At 41.8% G+C, this 24,661-nt stretch overlaps 1 protein-coding gene across 1 annotated transcript in view; it reads left to right on the forward strand.

The window, feature by feature from the left end:
- The window catches only part of hibch (3-hydroxyisobutyryl-CoA hydrolase), a 32,611-nt gene extending 9,390 nt beyond the window's left edge, over positions 1-23,221 (forward strand). The window contains exons 7-14 of the mRNA XM_085765028.1: positions 5,465-5,543; positions 17,077-17,222; positions 18,536-18,622; positions 18,743-18,801; positions 19,853-19,934; positions 20,828-20,947; positions 21,117-21,150; positions 22,542-23,221. Coding sequence (XP_085621154.1) covers positions 5,465-5,543; positions 17,077-17,222; positions 18,536-18,622; positions 18,743-18,801; positions 19,853-19,934; positions 20,828-20,947; positions 21,117-21,150; positions 22,542-22,657 — 723 coding nt within the window. The 3' untranslated portion in view covers positions 22,658-23,221. The remainder of the gene's footprint in view (positions 1-5,464; positions 5,544-17,076; positions 17,223-18,535; positions 18,623-18,742; positions 18,802-19,852; positions 19,935-20,827; positions 20,948-21,116; positions 21,151-22,541) is intronic.
- The last annotated feature ends 1,440 nt before the right edge of the window (positions 23,222-24,661 follow it).

Genomic DNA, 24,661 nt, shown 5'->3' on the forward strand with positions numbered 1-24,661 from the left:
GGCAGAGCAGAGCTGTGAGCTGCTCAGAGCTACGCTACAGAAGCTAATGGGATTTCTTGATTTCCCTCATCAAACTCATCAAATACACAACCCAACAACTCCAAAACACTCTCGTAGACAAGGTGTGACCTGCACATTCATCACACTATGAGATAATAACAGAATATTACAAGACAGAGTTGTTTTCGAGGTAAATTCATGCAAAACTGCTCATGCGCGTTCCCGTCAGTGGCAGTTTTTCGGGAAGCAGTCTCTGCATTTGCCTCGGAAACAACTCAGTCTCATAACGTTCTGTTATCTCATAGTGTGATGAATGTGCAGGTCACAACTTGTCCACCAGAGTGTTTTGGAGTTGTTGGATTGTCTGTTGAGTTTGATGAGGGAAACCAAGAAATCCCATTAGCCTCCGTAGCGTAGCTCTGAGCAGCTCGCAGTTCTGCTCCTCCGTTCTAAAAATAGCTTGCACCGAGTGTAAACAGATTGTAATGTCACTTACAAAATCAACTTTCTCAGTTGCCTGTAAATGTTTACTACAACAGGGTCTTTCTGAATGTGATGTATAGAGCTTTAAGTGAGACAGTCTCTGTCCCTCACGTTGTTTCCTGCAGCTCAGTTGCTGTTGCCCAAGGAGAAGGTCTGGGATGTGGCTGCACCACAGTGACCCACAACTGTAACTAGTTCTGACGCTTAGAAGTTAATTAATTGATTATTTGACCAAAAGAAAAGTACATTTGTAACTTAGCAATTATTTTCACTGATCAAGCAAAAAAATTGTTAAGCTTCCAGATGGATTTGTTGTTTTTCTGTCTTTTCAGTGCAGTGCAGTAGGCCTACATTACAGCTGCCTCTAATTACAACTGAACTTGAACACAGTTATTTCCCTGTTGTTGCTGTTTTTTCTTGTATTTTGTGGGCTTTTATGCCTTTAATTGATAGGATAGTCAGAGAGAGACAGGAAATAGGGAGACAGAAAGGGGGGATGACACACATGTTTTATGCTTTTTATGCTCCCAGATGATCCCACTGCTGCTGCTGCTGTAACAGCTCATTTTTCCAACTGATCCTGTGATTTAAGATCAATAAAGTTTTATTTAGTTTTTTCTCCAGTCTTTAGAGTTTGTTAAAGGGATAGTTCACCCAAAATCGATAATTCACCAATCATATACTCACCGTCATGCCAAGGAAGGGTTAAGAGAACTTTCGGAGTCATCAAAACACTTTTGGAGTTCCAAGGGGGGATCTGGCTGGCAATGGATTTTCATGGCGACAAATAGCGTTCACTTTTGAATCGTCCAAAACACACACTATGAAACATCCAAATACCTCCATACTGCTCGTCTGTACTGACCCAAGTGTCCTGAAGCCGCCACATGAAGAAGTTGTTTGGGAAAAATTAATGTGATCTCTGTTTTTAGCCTTGTTGTAGTAGTAGCTCCCAATGGCTGGGCGAGATTTGCTGCGAGATGTTGTTCCGTGTTTACATCATACATCCATTGGTTTTACACCAACGAACGAACATCTCGTACATGCGCTCAAACACAAACAGAGCCACTGAGAGCTACTACAACAAGGCTCACACAGAGATCAGGGGCGGCGTTTAGCTCATCTGGTAGAATGTTGAGGCTACAGTCCTCACTGCAGGCGGCCGCGGTTCGAATCCCGCATCGGGCAGCCCTTTCCTGCATGTCACTCCCCCTCTGCCTTCCCATTTCCTGTCTCTCTCTTCACTGTGCTATCAATTAGGCCTAAAGGCAGTAAAAGCCCCCCCCCCCCCCCCAAAAAAAATATAAAAACTAAGATCAAATAATTTTTTTCCAAACAACTTCTTCATGTTGCGGCTTCAGGACACTTGGGTCAGTGCAGACGAGCAGTATGGAGGTATTTGGATGTTTCATAGTGTGTGTTTTGGACGATTCAAAAGTGAACTCCGTTGCCAGCTGGAAACCCCCTGGAACTCCAAAAGCGTTTTGATGATTCTGAAAGTTCTCCAAACCCTTCCTTGGCATGACAGTGAGTAGAAAATTGGTGAATTATCGATTTTGGGTGAAGTATCCCTTTAATGGAGAGATTTCTTGACAAGAAAGCAAATATAAGATTTTCCAAAATGTCACCAAACAACAGTTTGACAAGCATTTCCCTCATTTATCAACATTTTAAAAGACACGCCCCACTGTCAACCTGACAGACTTTGTGGGCGTGGCCACAGAGAAACTCCTCCTCCATGTGATACGAGCAGATCCATGTGAGTGGACGACACAAACCAGATAGAAGTAGCCTCGCATCACCAGGTTCTTCAGAGAGAGAGCAGCCTGGTGTCTGTTAAAGGGATAGTTCACCCTAGAATGATATTTCGCTCATTATCTACTCACCCTCATGTTGACTAAGGGCTGGAAGAATTTTCAGAGTCCACCGTCCCTTCTCTGAGTTACAGGGGGTCTTGGCATAGCAGTGCATTTCAATGCAACGGTTGCAAAGGGACACCAGAGCTCTTCGAAAAACAAACACACAAAAAAACATCCAAATACCTCCATGATGCTCGTATGTAATGTCCGTCTTGTGCTGAAGCCCCAAATTGCGTAATTGTCCCGAAAAAAATTCAATAAGTCTATATTTTAAGCTTGTTTGTAGCGGAAGCTTCTCGAAGCTCCTCTTCCTGGTCCGTCCAAATCTCGCGTGATTTGCGGCGGCGTCAGTGCGGTTACTGCGAGTGCGAATCACGCGAGATTTGGATTTGTGTGTGTTTTTTTACGAAGAGCTCTGGTGTCCCTTTGCAACCGTTGCATTGAAATGCACTGCTACGCCAAGACCCCCTGTAACTCAGAGAAGGGACGGTGGACTCTGAAAATTCTTCCAGCCCTTAGTCAACATGAGGGTGAGTAGATAATGAGCGAAATATCATTCTAGGGTGAACTATCCCTTTAACTCTGAATTTTGTCTGCATTCTGGTTCCCGTCTGTAGCGGAGACGGAAATCACCAAATTCACCAAAAATAAAAGTGTTCACCAACATAAAACTTATAAAATAGACATTAACTTGTAATACAATAAAAGCAAATGTTAACTTAATGGCTCGGGGACTTTCTTGTAAATTATATTCCTTAAATGAAAGAGTTTCACCGCATTTTATTAGCTTGGTGCTTTTTTTGTGACGTAAAGGCCTGTCTCTCTCTCCCTGGATCCGGTTGCTTACCAAGACAGCGAGTCAACGGCCCCAGACGAGATAGAAGAGTTCGTTCAGCAGCATGGTCCCGTCCCATGTGGACAATGTGGAGCTGTGGGGATTCACCTGCTGACCTCTCACAGCCGTTAATCCCCGGCGGCCAATGACAGGCTGACCTGACCAGAGAGTGACCCTGCTCCCAGGCACCGGCACACGTCCAATCATAACGCTCCCCCCGCCCCCCCCACCATGGCTGAGTTATTACTTCATTCAGATAAAGCAGCAGAAAAGTGAAGGTCAGAGGACTCATGTGATGATACGTCCCCTCTGAACATCCATCGTCTTCCTCATCTTCTCCTATAACTCCATTTATCCTGGTTCTGTTTTTACATGTAGGACTTTTGACACTCACATTGATTATCTTTATTGATCTCCTGCTGTTTGGACAAATAAGTTAATGAGTGATTAGTTGTTTGTGTTTTGCAGATCAGCTTGTTGTTTAATGGTGCATAGGCTTTATTAGTAGAGCAGCCCACCCCCCTCCAGTGTGTGTGTGTGTGTGTGTGTTGATGTGGCCTCTGACTGAAGTTTGTGTCATCAGAGAAGGAAAGCGTCAGTCGTGTTTGATTGTTTTGATTGATTATTGATCGTAACGGAACCACGCTCCTCATTCACCTGAAAAGCAGCACGAGGCACCTGTCTTCTGTGTTTCTGCATTTTCTGGTGCAGTAAGTCCAAGGTATATGCACAGGGATGTTGTTTCCATGGTAACTGTATAGTCTGAAACACAGAGCAAGAGAGAGAGATTTTATTGTTCCTCCTCGGTGTTCTTAATGTCCTCTGGCCAGTGCTGCTCATTAGCCTTCACCTCTCTCCCTGCTGAGAGCCATAGACGTTAAACACACACACACACACAGACACACACACACACACACACACACACACACAGACACACACTTGGCCTGGTTCACTTTTCTTTTTTCCAGTCAGCATTTCTCATCCCAAACTTCTGCGGAGGTGACAGTGATGAATGTTTTTTCTCTCTGCCCTGTTTTTTCCTCCCTCTGTTCTGTGTAGTCTCGAGAACTATGTTGCCAAAGCATCAAGAATCAATGAAACAAAACAAATACAACTAACAGAATCAAATATATACAAATAAAATACATTTTTTTAAAAAGTATATATACATTTATGCTGTATACCCTATGCGTGTGTGTGTGCTGATGAAGTGTTATCTCTCTTATACACAGATTGGGTGTCATTAGGCAGTTGCAAGTTATTATATGTAATGAAATATATATATATACAGTTCATATTAAATGATGATGATGATAATAATAATAATAATAATAATAATAATAATAATAATAATAATAATAATAATACATAAAATAAAGAAATGAAAAACAACAACATTATATCATATCAATAACAGCTTCCATGTGTTTCTCTAGTCTCATGGCAGAGTGTTACATATTGTGCAGGTAACTTTACAAATTGTGGATCTTCTCCCAGATATTTTTTATTTTATTTTTTTTATTGTATTCATATGCACAATGATAAAACAAGAATTTTATTTAATAATACAAAGACAAATAATTGTGCAGGAGAGGAAAAGAAGCCCAAAGGGCTTATATAAAATCCTCCCCCTCAATACAACATCACTAAAACAAATGAACCAATAGAAAAAGAAAAAGGAAAGAAAAGCAAAGAAGAGAAAGAAACAAAGAAAAAACACAATAAACAAACAAACAGATATCCATAAAATTACAAATTAATTTCAATTATACTAGACATAGAGTATTATTTTTGCCTGAATAGAAGATACCTCACCAAACTAGTCCTAAACATTGTGTAGGATGATATAAGCTTAAGAGACCTATCTAAAGAGTTCCAGAGTTGGGGGCCATGAAATTTGATAGAAGATTTATGACTGGAGGTACGACAAAGAGGTAAATGAAAGTTCTTCCGACCTCTCACTGAATAAGAGTGAATATCTGATGACAACAGAAAAAAACTTATGAAAAGTGCCTGGAATAGACTTTTAACATGTTCATCACATGTTTTTCCCTGATATGATGGATCTGCTGCAGTTATCTGCTGTAGGAAAACCTCTCTCTCAGTTTGGTACAGGGGGCAGGAGGGGGGGAAATGGGCCTCAGTTTCTATTTCTCCTGAAGAACAGTGTTTACAGACTCTTAATTCTCTAAACCTAACCCTCTCTCTCTCTCTCTCTCTCCTTCTCTTCTCTGCATCATCATGACACTGATTTGTTTCCTTGACCCTTCCTCTCCTCCACCTGCAGGGAGTGGGACTGTCGGTCCACGGACGCTTCAGAGTGGCCACGGAGAAGACCATGTTCGCCATGCCGGAGACCGCCATCGGTAAGACTGTCCTGTGTGTGTGTGTGTGTGTGTGTGTGTGTGTGTGTGTGTGTGTGTGTGTGAGGCAGCACTGGTTGGCCCACATCAGTGTTACTGTATCTCATTAAATATGTAGCAGCAGTGATTTCAGTGGCCGACCCAGCTGGATCCCATTCATATGTATTCATAGACACGGGGTCTGATAGCTGAGTTGTTTTCAGTTGAGTACATGACAGGAAGGATAAACTTGTAGACATAGATACAAACGATGGGGCGTCGTGTGGCACAGTGGGTTGAGCAGGCGCCCCTCGCTGCATATGGGTCGCATCGGGAGGTCCTTTACTGCATGTCATTCGCCCTCTCTCTGCTTCCCCATTTCCTGTCTCTCTCAACTAAACTGTCAAAAAAAACAGGTAAAAAAGCCCAAAAAATATAAAAAATTTAAAAAATGGATACAAAGGATGACCTGCTGAGTCTACAGCCACAACCTGCAGCTGTGACAACTTGTATGGGTTTACATTTACGTCAAAAGTGACTCTGTGGTCCTCAGTGATGGTAAAGTAAAGATCAACCTGCACCAGTAAAATTGACAGAACTGACAGTGGAAATAGTTTGGCCTCATCATAAAAAAAAGTCAGCTGTTCTGTTCTAATAAAAGTAAGAAGAAGCCTCAGAACAGTTTGAAGCTTGCTGACAGGTGATCCAGTATCTGATGCTGCTTGTTGCTCCTGAAGATTTCATTTCTCATTTCCCAAGATGCACGTTTCCTCAGTTATTTCTTTAGTTTTAGTTTAGTTTATTTGTTCGCACCAAAAAAAAAAGACAGATTAAAATACACTGGCAGAGAGACAAAAGTTACAACGGGTGCAAGCCAAACAAGAGACCCAAATGACCTATATAGGGCCTCAGCTCAGGAAATTCAAAGTTAAAGAGGAACTAAGCAGGATTTCTCCCGTGGCTATGCTACATTTTTACCTCAATTAAAAAGCTCCGGAGTAATTGTGATAGTTAACTACATGACTTGTGACTTGTTACGAGTGACAGCGGAGGCTCTCTGTCTTCACGGCTGAAAACCAACTTTGCAACATCATTGTAGTACCTGGCCGCCACCCCGGTGTCCCAGCTCTCCTCTCTGCACACCGCGACACAAACGCACTCCGTAACCCGCAGTCTTTTGTTCATGACGGTTAAGACTACACAAACGCACACCTTGTAACATCGTATATGTTATGTGACATTACTCACCGCTCCATTTATTGATTTTTCGCCGGCTTCATTTGTCAACAAATGCACATGGGTGAGAGGAGCATAACCAAAACAGTGGAAAAGCAAGCGGACTTGCATAGTTCCCCTTTAAAAGTACATAACAAGGAAGAAAAAAAAAAATGAAACAAAAAAAAATGTATGATAAACATCTTGATAATAACGGTATAATATCAATATAATAGAAAAATACTATCAGTAATATCAATAATCTTTGCATCACCTCCTTTTACCTTACCTAGCAGAGAAGAGAAGATATAAGGCAAGTTAGGGCTGGGCAATCAATTCAAAAATTCCCACATCAAATCCCACATTTAGAGCCTCTAACCGATCTAATCCTGCCTATGTCATTATTCTCTCCTACTGATGGACCCTCCCCTGACAAACACTCTACTGGCTGTGCAGTCAGGTGACACCGCCCCATCCAGTCGCCAAATGGAAGCAACATGGAGGAAAACTCAAACATTGAGACGACTGTGTGAGCAGCTTGTACCCAAAACGAAGATAATCAGTCATTAATGTAATCGAGGTAAAAAAAAAAAAGGAAAGAAGTTCAATTAATCATGATTTAGAGTTTTGCCATAATCACCCAGTCCAGAGACGTTGGGCAGAGGACCAACCACTGGAGAGGCCAAACAAACAGATGCTCATGCTCATCTACAGTTCACCTGTCAGATACTCTGTGTGACAGGTGGCAGGGCTTTATCTTAGTTCAGCGTGTGAGTCTGCTCATATCTACTGATTAACACTGGAAAGTCAGCACAGTTGTTTGCTATTTTGATCTAATTGTTAATCTAATGTTACAGTATATTCCAGTGTCAGCTCTTCTTCTCTATGATTTCCAGGAACACCCACGTGTGAGACTATAAAGTTTATTAATATTTCATGTGGTGTTTGATCGGCGATGAGTCTTGTGTACTCGCTGACCTGTAGCAGTATCATTATAGGACAAGATCAGAGCAGCTCCAGTATTAAATTGTAAACCAAACTGAGGGTGGGATCACAAACAGTGTCTGCATCTCATTTCATACCAATTAAAGTAAACAAAGAAGATCAACCTCTTGAGGGCACGGGAGAAAAAAATAACTTCAGAGTCAAAGTAAGTCAGATTCATCCTGTGGGGGAACACTGTCTGCTAACCCTCCCCTCGGTCATGTGCATTTGTTTACAACGAAGCTGTGGAAGCAGTGGATAACGTTATATATCATATGTGATGTTACAACATGTATATTTGTGTAGTCTTATCTAACATAAAGAAGAGATTATGGATTACGTGTTTGTGTCGTGGTGCCGCAGAGACGAGAGCTGGGACACCGGGTTGGTGGCTTTGATCTTGCCAGTTTGGTTTTCCGCTAAGAGACACTAGGTGGAAGGCAGAGAGCCTCCATTCTCCCTCGTGACAAGTTACAAGTCATTTATCACAATTACTCCAAAGCTGTTTAATTAAGGCAGTGGTTTTTTGTGACCCCATCTGAGCTGAGGCATCTTGATTGACACGTGATCACGGCCGTCAATCAAGATGCGCCAGCTCAGATATTTCTTTATGCTGCATTTTTTTTTACTCGATTTATATTTGAGAAAAGTGAAAGTATAGAATACAGTTGTTTAAGATTGTGTGTGGTGTTTTTAATCATAATTTTAAGAAGAATCATAAATAGTAAAAAAATAAAAATAAAAGAATATATTTTTTTTTCAATCAGGCGACCCTATTTGAATTCTGGGCGACCCCACGTTGGGTCCCGACCCCAAGGTTGAAAAACACTGAATTAAGGTAACAATGTAGCATAGTTAAGGTAAGAATCCTGCATAGTTCCTCCTTTAATCTCCTTGTTAGAGAACAGCATGTTATGTAATAAGTACTGAAACATTCAACAGTTGCATTCAAAAATTTAGAGAAGGTCAGATTAAGTTAACCTGTAAAGGTATAGTGCATTTTAGGTGCATTTGGAAATTTCATCCAAAGCCCATAACATTTTGTGAGTAGTGTAAATCAGATTACACTGTGATTATGATTTATAATAAATATCAATATAGTTACAGTCACTATAAATTAATCTTCAACATGGCCCCAAATAATTTAAACAATGTTAAATAATGTCTTAATTAATCTAAATTCATAGTGTTCAAAAACAAGCTGTATAATGTAGCAGTAAGTAATATCATCATTATTCAACATCAGTGACTAAATGTTTCATGGCCAGTAAAAATCCTCCAACACCTACATTAGTTCCTTGAGTGTGAGTGGCCTCTGCCAGGATCTTAAGCTATGGTTTGCTCTTTAGCTAATTGACTGGAGGAGACAGATGGTCCCCTCCTGAGGCGCTGAGGAGATTAGTAACAAATCTCCAACAACTAACAAATTACAGCCGACATTATGGCATAAACTAGTCCGCTGTCACTGGGATCCAGTCACACTTCTTTAAAGGAATGGTTCAACATTTTGGCAATTTGGCCCATTGCCATAATCCCTATAGTTTTAGGTGTAGGTTCGTCACCACGCTTGAGCAAGCCAGACTGCTTGCTGAAAAACTGCCTGCAATAGGAACGCGCATCAGCAGTTTTGCATGAATTTACCTTGAAAACAACTCCACCTGGTAACGCTCTGTTATTATCTCATTGCGTGCTGAATGTGCAGGTCACAACTTGTCCACCAGAGCGTTTTTGAGTTGTTGGATTGTTTATTTGATGAGTTTGATGAGGGAAACCAAGAAATCCCATTAGCCTCCATAGCTTGCACCGACAATTAAAAGTAACAAACCTACTCCTAAAACTATAGGGATTATGGCAATGGGACAATTTGCCAAAATGTTTAACTATCCCTTTAACCACAGATGAATGTAAACGTACAGGAACCGTCTGCAGATCGCCGGCGGCGGTGAGCCGACTCCTCGGTCACAGTGGGTTTGTGGTGGGAGCCGAGCGGCCGATGTCCGTGGCGTTTTTCTGACCTGATGGAGGTGGTTAGAGACTCTGAGGTGTCCCATGGTTGTTTTAAATGCTCCTGGTAGACCAAGTCCATTATGTTTCCAGTCAGAGCCAGGTAGAGTAAGCACAGCAGGAACAGTCAGTGTGTTTGCTTCTGCAGCTTCAATATGAATCTGTTCATTTTCTAATAAATTGACTCACTCACTCCCTCACACTTGCAGTCTTCCAAGGACACTCGCGTCATCCTCTGCTGTTATAGCCCGCTCTGGTGCATGCTCCGGCTCAGGCATCCATGATAGATTTCCAGCTGATGTGCGGTGCTGTGCTGTGGTGTCTGAGTCAGAGCAGATCATGTTGTCAGTGAACAGGAAACAACTGGAGCAGAGAGAAGACAGGGCCGAGGCGCTCGCTGATGCTGTCGGATGATAGTTTTGCGGGATTTTTTTCCCAAAAGCCAAAAGGCCACAATGAAGAGTGGGAGGAAATGGGACCATAATTCAATTTCAGGGGCTAAGACCGACTGCATGAGGGATGAGTTCACTGTGTGTGTGTGTCAGGGTGTGTCTGTCAGCTTTCATCCTTGTGTGGTCCACTGTTTGCTCTTGAGGAGGCACATTAAAACTACAATGTATACATTCAGCTGAGTCTTATTATTACTGTCAGAGACTTTAAAACTCTCCAGTGTCTCTGGCAAGAAGAGGGCAGAAGGAATCTTGGCCGATCCTCCTCCGAGCTACTGTGGTCATAAACACATTGTCACTTTTGTTGTCACTAGCAGCACTTGACTTCCAGGCCCCTGCGCCGCCATTATCAGCACATCCGCACTGCAATCACAAACTTGGACTCCGCGCCGCACCATTTCCTTTGGGGGGGGGGGGCAGTGTTTTTCACAGAGACGGCAGCAGCTGCTTCGAGGACCCTACATGCTTATTTTAGCCCCGATTCCTGGGCTGGAATTGACTCAAGAGCCCTCGCTCCCCCGCCTGTGTGCTGCGTTCACTGTAACTATAATACAGCCACAGCGTGGAATCTGGCTTTTCCCTCTGAAATATGCCAGTAATATACAAACACTGGAGCAGTCTCCGTGTATCTGAAATAAAGTAATTCCTTAAATGGTGAAGAATAGCTGAAGCCACTCTACTGTGGTTGATATCAGACGTATTCTCTCCGGAGTGTTTGGTTGTGTTCAGAATGTGGCTGATGGATGTGTAATTATCCAAAAGTGAAAAAAACACCTGTGTGGGTGTGCAGGGCCAAAATAACCCTAAGGGACGGGGGTGCTCATTTTACGCTCTTTTCATTTTTTGATTATTTTGGCTGTTTTCATGAATGCAGCATGCAACATCAGTGTGGTACTTGGCCGCCGCCCCAGTGTCCCAGCTCTCGTCTCCGCGTGCTGCGACACAAACACGCTCTGTAACCAGCAATCTTTTGTTTATGACAGTTAAGACTACACAGATATACATATCGTAACATCGTAAACAAATGCACAAATGCATGGCCAGAAGGAGGGTTAGCAAAACAGAGGAAAAGCGACCAGATTTGCATATTCCTCTTTGACACCAAGAGGTTTTGTTCATCTGAAAAAAAAGGGTTAAACCAACACTAAGGAACTTTTCAACCTTCATAAAATATTTTCATAACTTTTGTGATGGTACATCGACTTACAACAAGTTGAATGACACCTCTGTCATGGCCTGAGGGGGTCTGTATCTCTTTCTCTGGCACTAAGCAGCTTTGAGGAGCATGGTAGGAACCCTGCTCTCACTTAAGTTTCACTTTCACTTTTGCGAGTCACAACAAGGAGGGAACAGGCAAAACGGCACTTTAGCAATGGATTATGTTTGTGTTTTCACTTTGAAATGATCCACTGGAAACAGAAACTTAGTTTTGATGTCTTCTGTTCATTTTAATGCAGGATATTTACAGGGCTTCACGCTAGTGTTCATGGGAAATGGAGTCTTCCTTCAGGCAAAACACTACCGCTTTGGTCCACAGGCGCCGCCAAACTCAACCAAAACTGAAAGTTCTTTAGTACTGCTTTAAAACGTTCTTTTTAAAAGTGAACGTTTGATGTGTATGATTAGGACTGATGTTGGTTAGATTAAGCCTAAAAATGTTGTAAATCATAAATGTTTAATATTTTTTTGATAGCTCCCCTATTGAAACACATTTTTGTACTTAGCAGTATGAGTGTTAGTATTTGACACTGCACAGAAATGAATAATGCACAAAAATCAGTGTTGCTACTAGTCATTGATATACCCCAAGATGAAATAATCCAAAACACGCAAAACAAGTGAACACACCACGGTTGTGATCACACCTTTTAAGTGCAGAAGTCACAGAGCGCCTTCCAATTTAAAAAGCAGCAACAGCAAGAAGGTAGAGTCATTAGAGGAGCAAACAGAGCAGTGGAACAGGGCTGATTGCAGGATTTATTCACTAAGTTCAAAGCAGATGTGCTCTGATTACACTTAATAGCAACAACATCCTTCACATTTACATAATAGATGTTGCACAAGTGTTAAAAGTGTTTAATACAACAGCCTCTCCCACTGTAAGGTGTAATCAGGTAAAGGTGCACGTCCTCCTTTTATCCGTGGCTCTTTTGGTGGGTGGGAAGCCAGCGAGGCTTCTCAGTCTGTTCCAGGTTGAGTTCCTCCTACTGGTTGGGTGGGGTGCCAGCACAGTTGTGGGTGGATCTCTTGGCAGAGTGTGAGTGTGAGCAACACACTCCCAGAAAAGCGAAGCAGTGAAGTGAAAACTACGCATTTGGCTGATCCGCTTGGAGCACTTCTGACCAGCTGAACATGGCCACATCTGGGAAAACTACAAAAAAAAATACAAATACAAAAAAAGTAGAAAACATCTGATTCCTCAAATACAGCTGTCACTAACAGTTTTAAAGATGGCTGCATACTTTTAAGATGTGTCTGTGTTTGGACATGAAGCTGTGCAGGTGCATCTCAATAAATGAGAATATCATGGAAAAGTTAATTTATTTCAGTAGTTCAGTTCAAATAGTGAAACTCATATTATATAGATTCATTACACAGACTGATACAGTATATTTCACATCTTTATTTTTTTTATTGTGATGTTTATGGCTTACATTGAATGAAAACCCATAATTCAGTATTTCAGAAAATTAGAATATAGTGAAAAAGTTCACCATTGTAACCTAATGATGTCACACTCTAACTACAGTGTAGCTAATGAACTGTAAACACCTGCAAAGGTTTCCTGAGTCTTAAAATGGTCTTAGTCTGGTTCACTGGCTCCACTATCATGGAGAAGACTGCTGACCTCAATCATATTCTACTTTATTGAGATGCACCTGTGCATCTTAATGCAGCATGTAGATGTAACAGAGTCATGATTAATCATCATTGATGTCATTTGCTCCCATAACAGGTAAAAACATCTGCTGCAGTTTGAGGTTGAACTCAATAAATCATAGAGAACGCTGTACTGGTCTAATTGGTAACTCACTTTGACAGATTATATTTAGTTTGCATTAGACTTTCACTCACTAACTCCTCTCCACGCCCACATCTCCAAATACAGTAGAGAACAAGTCAACCAATGTTTTCATAACAATCTCAAAATGCGGAGCTAATATAATCTGAAACACTGTGTTATTGTTAGTAATTCAACACGTGTAGATGATAACCCAGGAGCTCCTATACCAATTACTTCCTGGTTACTTAGGGAACATCGCTGACATGTTCTCATCCTGTGAAGACCAAATGAATGGGTGGACAGGGCCTCATCCATTGTTCCTCTCTGGATCCCATCACGTTCATCAGGGCTTTCACTGCCCGTTAACGGTCCTGTCTATGACTAGTTTATGGCCCTTCTTCCATCACCACTCCCCCAGCACCTCCAGCAGCACTTTATAATCCACTAATCACCCTTCAGCGACCAGGGCCTGAAGATGAGTGGGGGAGCCAATAATGAGGGGTGCAAATGATTGTTAGCATTATGAAGAGGCACCACTGTAACAATAAGACTTTATTATTATTATTTAAAAAAAAAAAGATCTTGTTTGTTTGTTATATTTTTAAAATCATTAAAAAAAGTCATAGAGCCAAATCCCCTTAAACATCCTAATGCTGTGTAGAAATAGAGCTACTGTTGCACTGGGTGATATTTCATTACCAGAAGACACTGTAGTTTAACTTAATCCCACATACACCATTCGATTCCCCAAGAAAATGCAGTTTCCTACTGTTAGAGATACACTTTCTAAAAGGGCAGACCCCACTCGTTTTAGGAACTTGACTGAGCTGTTAGAACCCTAAACAATATATCTGTGACCTGTTTTAATCATTTATGTAGTATTATGAGACAAACTAGTACATTGGTTCATTTTAGCCTTTTAATGGAGTTTGTTATTAAGAGAAATACAGAATAATGCCAGTCTCAACTGTTCTACAACAGTTGTAATGTTTTAGGATTAGCACAGTGTGCTTTAAAGGGACATTGTGTAACTTCTCCTGTTATCTATTCACGAAAATCGATTATCTAATATTTCGTTCAAAAGTCTGTTTTTCATTAATCAGTAATCCCCCCCATCAACAAACTGAAGTGTTCCTTTCAGCTCTGAATTAGCTGTTCATATCATTCATATCTACATGGAGCGGGTAAGCTCGGTGCTGGCTGCCATGTGGTGTTTCCATGTTTTTACCTTCAGTGGCAGCGTGACGGTAGGAAACCACGGAAACTCAGCAGAGACACCGGAGCTGTCGGCTCAGGTCGAGGTGGCGTCTGTGAAAAGTCGCCGCGGTAACGCAGTGAGGAGGAATGGAGCGTTACACTGATGCTGCATTCACCTGCAGTCGGGCAGACGGCCGTCGGTAACAAACCAGATGTCATTTTAGTCACAGAAGTCGAGAGAAAGCCGGTAAAACGTGGGTCAGGTAAACAATACGACATCGCCATGACAACATATTGTCACGTGTATTGTTTTGCCTCGTGATGACGGACCACTTGTTTACATAGAGACTTGTTTATGCCGTTACGTGCAGCGGCTGTCGTCCGTCTGCCGTCTGCCCAATTTCACGTGAATGCAGCATGAAAAAATGATTGAGTTGCTTGCGATATACAACCGCAACGCTAGATTCATACACCACACTCAAGCTGCAGCAATAAGTCCACTAATTGATTAGTAACTGATTAGAGACTTGTTTGAAAATGAAATGCTCTTTGTGGTCACTCTCCTATCATCAAGGCATTCAGTGGTTTGTAAATACATGGTAGTGAAGTGAATCTCTTTGGGTTCATGACTCTGGCCAAGATTGAGATGTGAAAAATTATACAATTTATTTTTCACTAAAAGTGAAACATCAAAGAGATACGGTCTGCAGATGAATGGATAAATAACATGATAAAGTGGAAACAGTCATTAGCTGCAGCCCCGAACAACACACTCCCCTCCCACCCACTCTCTGCCGTGTTAACATTAACCCCTTCTGTGGTGGGATTAACAGATTTAACCCGGCCCTGGGAGTGCTCAACAACAGCCATAATCTGATGCATTTATGATATTACATTTTCAGCCCTGAATCAGGTCAACTCTTCTAATCCCTCTCTCTCCCGTTCACTTCTCGCCTCGTGCCACGCAACCAAAGCTGTGACCAATGGAATCTAACTTCCTGTCAGAATCAAATGGAAACACTATTGATAATGATATGTACAGTATGAACTGGCTGCAGATCAGGCCTGTGGATTGTGATGAAAGATTTGATGTCAGTGGTTGTACTTAACCTCTGAGTGATATTTGATGACAGTGGATACAATGTGGAGGACAAAGCTGATTCCTGCTGTATTTATGTGCTGCTTCAGATTGTTGATATAAAGCTGTGGCAGTTAGTTGGTTGATTGATTAGGGGGGGACACTGCAGGTGAATAGGGTACACATTTTAACTAACAGATATCACAATGAAACTTCCCAAGTTTATCACTGACATTAAGACAGATATTTTTTCTTATAAGTTGTCAAATGTTATGTTTAAATATGTAAATGAGGAAATGTCTAAATTAAATATGCGCTAATTTGCATATATTTCCAGAACCGAAATCTGAACAATGGATAAAGCCCCTTTCAAAATTCTTGTTTTATTTTGTTGACATATGAGAGTCAGAAGTTTTTACAGAGGGGATTTTGGATATCTCTTTTTATCACTCTGTAAATGAGAAAATACTTACACCAGCCCTAAAAATCAAATTTTGCCCTGTTTTAAGAATAAAATGTTATATAAATCAGGCTTTGAATGATATATCAACAATCCCCTCTGTAAGAACCTCCAGAATAAAACTGGAAGGTTTGGTGTCTGTAAGTGCTGCTGAAGTGGAGATTTCTACCTCAGAGTCTGAGGAAAAACTCATTTTGAGAAAACAGCCTTTAAAGACTTGTACTGTAAAATTCCATAGATTGTTAATGTAAATCGTACTTTTATGTTTGGTTGCGGATGGAGGAAATGACAATTTTTGGATCAGAAAACAGGCACAGCACAGTTTGTCACAGTAGCATGTTAACTTTTGGTGAATTTAGGAGAAATCTACTGACGAAAGACACAAAATGAAGTAAAGTAAACACCTTAATGTGGATTTTCCACCATTTCTTTCCACTTTTGCCTGAAGTGTCTGGTATTTTCTGGGGAAAAGTGCCAAACATCAGGTGGTTCAACCTTCACACGTCTGTCTTCAAGGTCCCATATTTTAGATTGTCTTTTACTTGATCCAGTATTGAACCACAAGAAGATGTTTGCGGTTAAGTTGAACATCTCCTCCCTCTGCTTCTCTCTGGTGCTTTAGTAACAACAAGTCAGTGAGCCAATCAGAGGAGAGAAGGCTCTGAGCCTCTCTTCTCATTGGCTCACTGGTTTCTGATGAAAAAAATAACAATGCTGTTTTCATGTAAAGAGAGAAACAGGGGCTTGGGGCTCATCTGAGGGCAGTGAGTGCTTTTTTGTGACATCACAAAGATAACAAAGTCTTGACAGCTCATTTTAAAGCTCAGCTCTGAATACAGGTCATGTGCAGTACTCTGTACTCTTAGACTTGGATACAGTATTACAGTATAAATATGGAACCTAGAGCTGATTTATTATAAAATGAGACATTGAAAACTGCCTTTGTAGTGTACAGGACCTTTAAACTGTAGTATATTGAAAGTCACTGGGTCTCATTTCATTTTGTGGAAACGTTGCTTGCTCTAAGTTGATATCACATACTGAATGACAGTGTTTGACAGAATGAACAGTGACAGATGGTTTGACTGTGACATAACCTGCATCATGTGTACAGAAACGATACACACTGGTCTTTAAGTGCTTAACTTTGTGTTTTATTTTGACAGGGCTTTTCCCTGATGTGGGCGGTGGCTATTTTCTGCCCAGGCTCCGGGGGAGGTTGGGTCTGTTTCTGGCTTTAACGGGCTTCCGCCTCAAGGGACGTGATGTGCACAGAGCTGGAGTTGCCACTCACTTTGTGGAGTCAAAGAAGGTATAGAAAATTTTTTTTGTGTGTTTTCCAACCCCTGAGAATCCAAACCACACAGATTCTTCCAGTACATTGCTTTCAGTTCCTTTAAAGGTATAATGTGTAGGAATTGCCCCCATCTAGCGGTGCGGTTGCATATCGGAACGTATTCTTGATGTTGCATTCACGTGAAATCGGGCAGACGTCAGACAGACAACAGACACTGCATGTAACAGGATAAACAAGCGTTTTACCGTCTTTCTCTCGTCGAGTAAAATGACATCCGGTTGGTTTGCCGACGGCCGTCTGCCTGACTGCACCTGAATGCAACATCAGTGCCTCCGTCCTTCCTCACACTACACAGTGGTGACAGTTTTAACAGGCGCTACCTGGAAAACTTTCTCCCCGAGCCGACAGCTCCGCTGAGTTTCCATGGTTACCTACAGTCGCGCTGCCACTCAACGTAAAAAATGGTGATGCAACATGGCCGCCTCGGTTCGGTGCGTCGCCCACTTATGTATTTGTAACGACTTGTAACAACTCATTCTAAGGTACGAGAAAGCTTTCATTTGTATGTGGGTGTGATTCCACTTCAGTGAAATACGTATTTATGAAAGACATATTTGATTTTTGCTAATAAAAAGCCAAATAAGTTACACACTGGGGCTTTAAGTCAGTGCACAGTTGTAGGCAGTGTGAGTGATAGTGGTGCTGCAGGGGAGAGTTCACAACAGGGGCGTGGTGGTGGTGGGGGGGTTGAGTTTAAAGCTCCACTGGGAAGCTGGATGCTGAGTCACCGGGTGGCAACCTTTGCTGGCTGCTCCAGAGGCAGGTTGTGTTTGTCTTGCTGTTGTCGTGACGTCAGAACAGCGGGTGACGGAGTTTGCTTAAGTCTGTGACCTTGACGTTCAGGGACAGACGAGCACCGGGGAGGATCTATTTATAGTTTATTTGGACAGTTTTCCCCAAAAAAGAAGTTGGAGTCCAAACAACAAGTCAGATTAATGGAGACACTCTACACTCCACTTATTTTAAGGATAACAATCTTCAGCTGCCTGTCCGTCTGTTTGTTGAAGATACAATTACATGTGATGAATGTGTTAGCTGTGTTCGCAGGACACCAGCACCTTCACATGTTCCTTTTTCAATACAACAAAAAAAAAAAACAATTACAGAGATATGTAAAAAAAAATAATAATAATAAAAAAAAAAGAACCTGCATCCACCCAGTATAATAAAGCTGCTCTATTCCAGTGCCTAGTTGAATAAATACACAAAATATAAAAGTACTTATTGTGGCTGCTGTTCATGTCATGACTTGAATCCTGCTTCAACAGGTCCCAGACCTGGAGAAGGAGCTGGTGGACTTGAAGTCTCCCTCTGCTGAAGACGTCACCAGAGTGCTGGACGCCTACCAGAGCCAGGTCAGAGTCTGAGAATCTAAACATTTAAACCTTACACCTGACTCTGAGCTAAAGATATCCAGAACCGATGAAACGGACAGTGAGGTTCCCTCAGTCATCTGTTTCAATCTCTCTCCACAGAGCAGTCTGGACTCTGAGAAGCCGTTTGTCTTGGACAAGCACATGTCTGATATTGACAGGTATGTGTGAACCTCTGAGTGCTGGAGACCCAGAAAACAGCCAGTTATTTACACCATGAAAGAGGCTGATTTTCTGTTTTGTTTTTCTCAACAAATACCACAGAAAGACCAAAACCTAGAATGTGTCATGCTGCATGTCTGCAGCAGTCATTCATTCATTCATTCATTCCTATCAAGGATGTTCAGAAACAGCAGAGTCATGTCTTAACAGTAGGACACTGTTTTACTACTCATGTTTAAGGACTGGGTCTATTTTTAGCTGCAGATGTGGTTCTTGATGCTTCCACTGGAGGATATTGGAGATCATGATATGTCCTGCCTTATGCAGTGTCTTTCATGATATCTGATGTTTTCTTTTTTTCTGTTTTCCAGTTTTTTTTATTTATTAGTTTAGTTAGTTGTTTTTTTTTATACCTTTAATCGATAGTGTAGTAGAAAGAGACAGGAAATGGGAGGCAGAGAAAGGGCGAATGACTTGCAGCAAAGGGTCAGGATTCGATACGGGGCCAGCTGCGGCGAGGACTGTAGCCTCTGCACATGGGGAGCCGGCCCTACCAACTGAGCTAAACGTCGCCCCAGTTCTCCGGTTTTACACATGTATACTTTTATACCGTACTGCTGTTCAGTGATAGAAGTAATTATACCTAAAACAGAACATAAAATAATACCATTATGTGATTTATGAAATTGTCCCATGATATGATTGTTGATCACAATAATTTAAGCTGGACTGCAGAGAGATAGAACATTTTGGATATTGTCCAAGTCTAATCAATAGAGCTCCATGACACAGAGGAAGAGGTTATATCAGGCTTTTAATTCACACACAGTACTCGTTAGTGGGAAGAAGTGATGGTTTTGGTCTTTCATGTTAATAGACTTTGAAGTTGGATTCAACAACATCACAGTAGACTGTGTGAAAGTTAGAAAAGTTCATCTTTTTACCCTCCTACCGTACTGTACCCCTTCTTTTCAGTTAAGTTGATGTGAAATGAAGCTATTAATAAAACCTGTTGAAAGTCTGATCCCATGTCTGTTTCCCTCCTTCCAGGCTGTTCAGCTCCAGCAGTGTGGAGGGAATAATGCAGAACCTGAAGGCAGACGGCTCTGAGTTTGCTAAGAAACAGGCTGAGGTGTGTTTTCCACCTGCAAACCTCACATCACCTCATTCTCTGAGCACACCACATGTAGAACAGGGGTCTTCAATGTTTTTCAGGCCAGGGACCCCCAAACAAATTGAGAGATGGGTCAGGAACCCCCTTCTATATTGTATAAAACTGTGTTTCATATTAAACTGGGCTTAGTGCTATTCAAATAATACACATGTTCGTATATCTAACATGTACAGGTGCAGTGAGTAGGGCGGCCATGCGACTGCCATTTCTAACCACACCTTGTTAAAGGGATAGTTCAACATTTTGGCAAATTGGCCCATCAGTGCAAGCTATTTTTAAAACGGTGGAGCAGAGCCGCGAGCTGCTCAGAGCTATGCTACGGAGGCTCAATTTGCCAAAATGTTGAACTATCCCTTTAACTGATGCCTGACTGAGGCTTCATTCCATCAAATGACTCTTTTCTAAGACGGGACTCCTCAGTCTGTTTTTCACCTCATTCACATCACTGAGATCAAACCAGCTCCAGCTCGCTGCTTATTCTTCCTCCACTGATCAGTTACTCCAGGATTTAAGGAACTCTACAGCCGGTTGTTACTCTGAGCTAAGTGTGGATTATTTTATTTATAAGACCTAAAATATAGTTAAATAAGTATTTAAAAGCTCAACAATTACACCACCCTCTCACACCATGAATCGGCTCAGCCATCAAATATTTATGATGAACCCACTTCCTCCGTTACTACGACACCACAGACTCATCGTCCTCCCTCTAAATTAAAAATGCACTTTGTCCTTATTTACACGTTGCTTCACTTCTTTCTCCTCAATGTTTAGCTGCTAAACGATCTAAAAACAAACAAAGTCGTCCATCACAGTCTTCCTCTAAAATGTGTCTCCTCCTCCTCCTCCAGATGTTGTCCAAAATGTCTCCCACGTCCCTGAAGATCACCTTTAGGCAGCTGCAGGCGGGGGCCACGCTGAGCCTGCAGGACGTGCTGGTGATGGAGTATCGACTGAGCCAGGCCTGCATGGTAAAACAAAACAAAACAGCAACAACTCACTCTAGCAGGAGTGTCAACCAATAGACAAGCAATCAATATCATGGGCTTCATTTTCATAGCAGATATAATGAGACATCACCGAGGTAGAAAATCATTCATCAGTGTCAACTCTGATGGGAATGTTTCTGTTGTGTTGCAGAGAGGCTGTGACTTCTACGAGGGTGTAAGAGCTGGTAAGTGACTGCAGTGGGGTGTTACTGTAACTGTCACATGTAGACTTAAAGGGGATATATTATGGAAATATCACTTTTTGAAGGCTCTTTAACATATATTTGAGTGTTTGTTTTGTCCTCTGGCCCCCAAAATGTGAGAATTGACCAAAATAATCTGTAATGTTCAGACTCCCTGGGTTGAAATCCATGTGGTTTTACGAGCTGTTCCCTCAATTGTCTTTCAGTGATGTAACTAGTTTTCGAATTTGCATAACCCCACCCCTACCTGGAACCGGTAGAAGGGGCTGGGCGAACACTGGTTCATTTGCATTTAAAGGGACAGGCACTGAAACCAGCCGTTCTGAACAGGGCTGTTTTGAGAGGATGAAAAGAGCTGTGATGTTTGATCCTTGAGGTATTTTGACCAAAGAATGTCACAGACATGTCTTTAAGACACCTGGGAACTATTTTAATTTGTGGAAAGGGGGCAAAATATGTCTCCTTTAAGATCAATACATGTTTGGTTACCAGTGTAAAGACAGTGGCATGGGCACACCTGGTCAAAATTTCTGTTCATGTGAACAGTTAATCAAGTGCAATGATCTCCACAAGGCATAAAGTTACAGGAGACACATTCCCTCTACAAACAAACATACATATGTTTTATCTTTTACATTTTCAAAATGACAGGAAAAGGAAAAGGGCCCACAGTAAAGGTTTGTCCACCCTGCATAGTTACAGTAGTAGCTAGTAGCCCCCCCTTTGGAAACTATCACAGTGTGTAAAAAGTAAATATCTTGTCTGATACCTTGGTCAAAGTTATCTGAGAGCTCAAGTCTCCTGGGTTTCCCATTCTGTTTCTGCATTCTGCTGCTTTGTTTCCTTTTTCACTCTAAAACTGTAGAAAACTAAAATAATACACTGATATTGTTTAAAATATCAGTGTCAGTGAAAATATGTTTCATGTTTAACTTTATGCCTTTTGGAGATCATTTCATCTTCCACTTGCTTCACTGTTCACATGAACAGAAATTTTGACCTGGGGTGCCCAAACTTTTGCATGATGCCACTGTATATTATTGGCCGATGAGCAACTTATGAAATATGATGTCTTGCTGCTCAGAGGTTTACAGAGAGGTCTAATTAGATTTGCTTCATAAAACTGTATAATGTGAAAATCAATAAAAAATATTTGAATAATCATAGATTTGCCTCATCAAAATGCTGTACACAGAAACACTGATAACAATACTAACTTCGAGTGAGTACAGTGACTTTTGCCACTGCAAATACATAATGCAACAAATACTTTGGCCAAACTTTTGCATGCCGCTGTATACAGATCAGTCATTGCTGTCGTAGCTGAAGCACAGTCACATCTCTCAGTCCTCTGACCTCCTGTGTGTCTCCAGTTCTGGTTGACAGGGACCAGAATCCCTCATGGAAGCCGTCGACGCTGGAGGAGGTGTCCGAACAGAGCGTGGACCAGTGCTTCTCCTCACTGGGAGACAAGGACCTGACTCTGTGATGCCCCCGACAGCCGGCAGCTTGTTTCCCACCTTCAAACACACCACTAAGCCTTCTGTAAACGGACGCTTCCTGTCCCCACATCCCTGTATGGTCATATGAGAGGACTGTACGGTGGAGGCTGGGAGGGCGTCTGTTATTTTCTAACTAAGTACATACATAGGTTATAAACTTTAATAGGTTGTTTAGGTGTTAATTAATACTGTGTTAATTTCTGGCAACAGGAAATTTTAGACGTCTTCAGGCTGTTATTGTGCAGCTGAGGAAAAAAGCTCTGATTCACCGCCAAACATTGAGAATAGTGTCAGAGGAGGAAGCTAACAGACGCCCTGTGTGTCACACATGAAAAATGCTCAGTGTAAACTTACTCTGTGATGGAGGCGAAAGTCTTTTCTCCGTCAGCTGAGGAGCGGTGGAACTCAAGGAGGCGAACAGCAGAGCAATGATCTCACCTCCAAGTGCATTATTACATCTGTGGGCGTTTTTGTTGTTGTGACATGGCTCAGTATCATCTGTGTTTCTGCAGAGTGGTCGCTGCACAAATACAAAGAACTTGCTGTCTCTATTCTACTAGGTTTCCTGTTTGTTTGTTGGTGGTGGATTCTAACAGTGTTTGTTCAGAATACATGTATGTTAGTGTCATGGTGTCAGCAATCCAAAGTGTGTGAAAGAGTGTGTTTTCATGTAGCATCAACCTTCTGATTTTTGGTAGGAATCAAATCACCTCCCAGACATTAGTTTTCATTAACTGCATTATTTACGAGACAGCCAGGAGAGAGTCAGGTAAGGCAGTGGAGCACATGGCAATAAACACAGTTGGTACTGTAATGTAAAATGTTGTGTGTTACTGGTGGGGGAGGGAAACTACTCGTACATCTCGTGTTTACAAGAACTACAGTTATTGTAGGCAGTATTTTTTTATGACCTCCTAAAGTGTTCTTGTAAAACAAATACAACCCGGCTTTAGAAAGTCTCACGGTTATCAGCACAAAAGCACTGAGCTGCTGCTCACATAGGAAGTCCAGAGGGTAAACAGAACATGTAGTGTTGCAAACCCATCAGGAAGTCCTGCATATTTTATCACAGCAGTAAAATAACCAGAGAACTTAAAGGGATAGTTCAACATTTTGGCAAATTGGCCCATTGCCATAATCTCTATAGTTTTAGGAGTAGGTTCGTTACCTTTAATTGTCGTTGCAAGCTATTTTTAGAACGGCGGAGCAGAGCCGCAAGCTGCTCAGAGCTACGCTACGGAGGCTAATGGGATTTTTAGTTGCCCCCATCAAACTCATCAAATACACAATCCAACAACTCCAAAACGCTCTGGTGGACAATTTGTGACCTGCACATTCACCACGCTATGAGATAATAACAGAACGTTACGAGACTGAGTTGTTTTCAAGGCAAATGCAGAGACTGCTTGCCGAAAAACTGCCCCAATGGGAACGTGCATCGGTTAAATCCTTACTATAGTGGGGCCTGTTTCATATTCACACAGTTGGTTTCATATACGTAGATCAGTGTTAACCTCTTGCAGTCTTGTGTGTCATATTCACCAAGCACCAGCAGCCACTTACAGTCTAAAGCTCCCTCAGTCCTCCGGGCGCTGACTGGAGATCAGACAGAACGACCTCCACGCACTTTAGACAATAAACTGCCATTAACAGTCTGAGTGTTTCCCTGCGTCACAGATGAACCTTCCTGATTTACAGCAGCCGTTGGCTCTTCAAACAAGCACACAGGCCGACGATTATCTCCAACTCCTTTTGTTTGTCCATGGTGCTGCTGAACTTTTAACCTGATGTACTCGCCCTCGTTCAGGATGCTGCACATCCGCGTCTTGTTTAAAAGGTATTTCAAACAAACATTGTGACAGGATGTTCAACTGAAATGTTACAAACCACCTGCGTGTACAGTTTCAGTTCTCTGTTTAAGAGGTCGACTGATAGTGGATTTTTAAAGGCCGATTTAATGACAATAGTTTGGAGCAGGAAGAAGCTGATGG

This window comes from Trachurus japonicus, chromosome 21, assembly GCF_045865225.1.
Source record: "Trachurus japonicus isolate A0001 chromosome 21, Traja_1.0".
Lineage (NCBI taxonomy): Eukaryota > Metazoa > Chordata > Actinopteri > Carangiformes > Carangidae > Trachurus > Trachurus japonicus.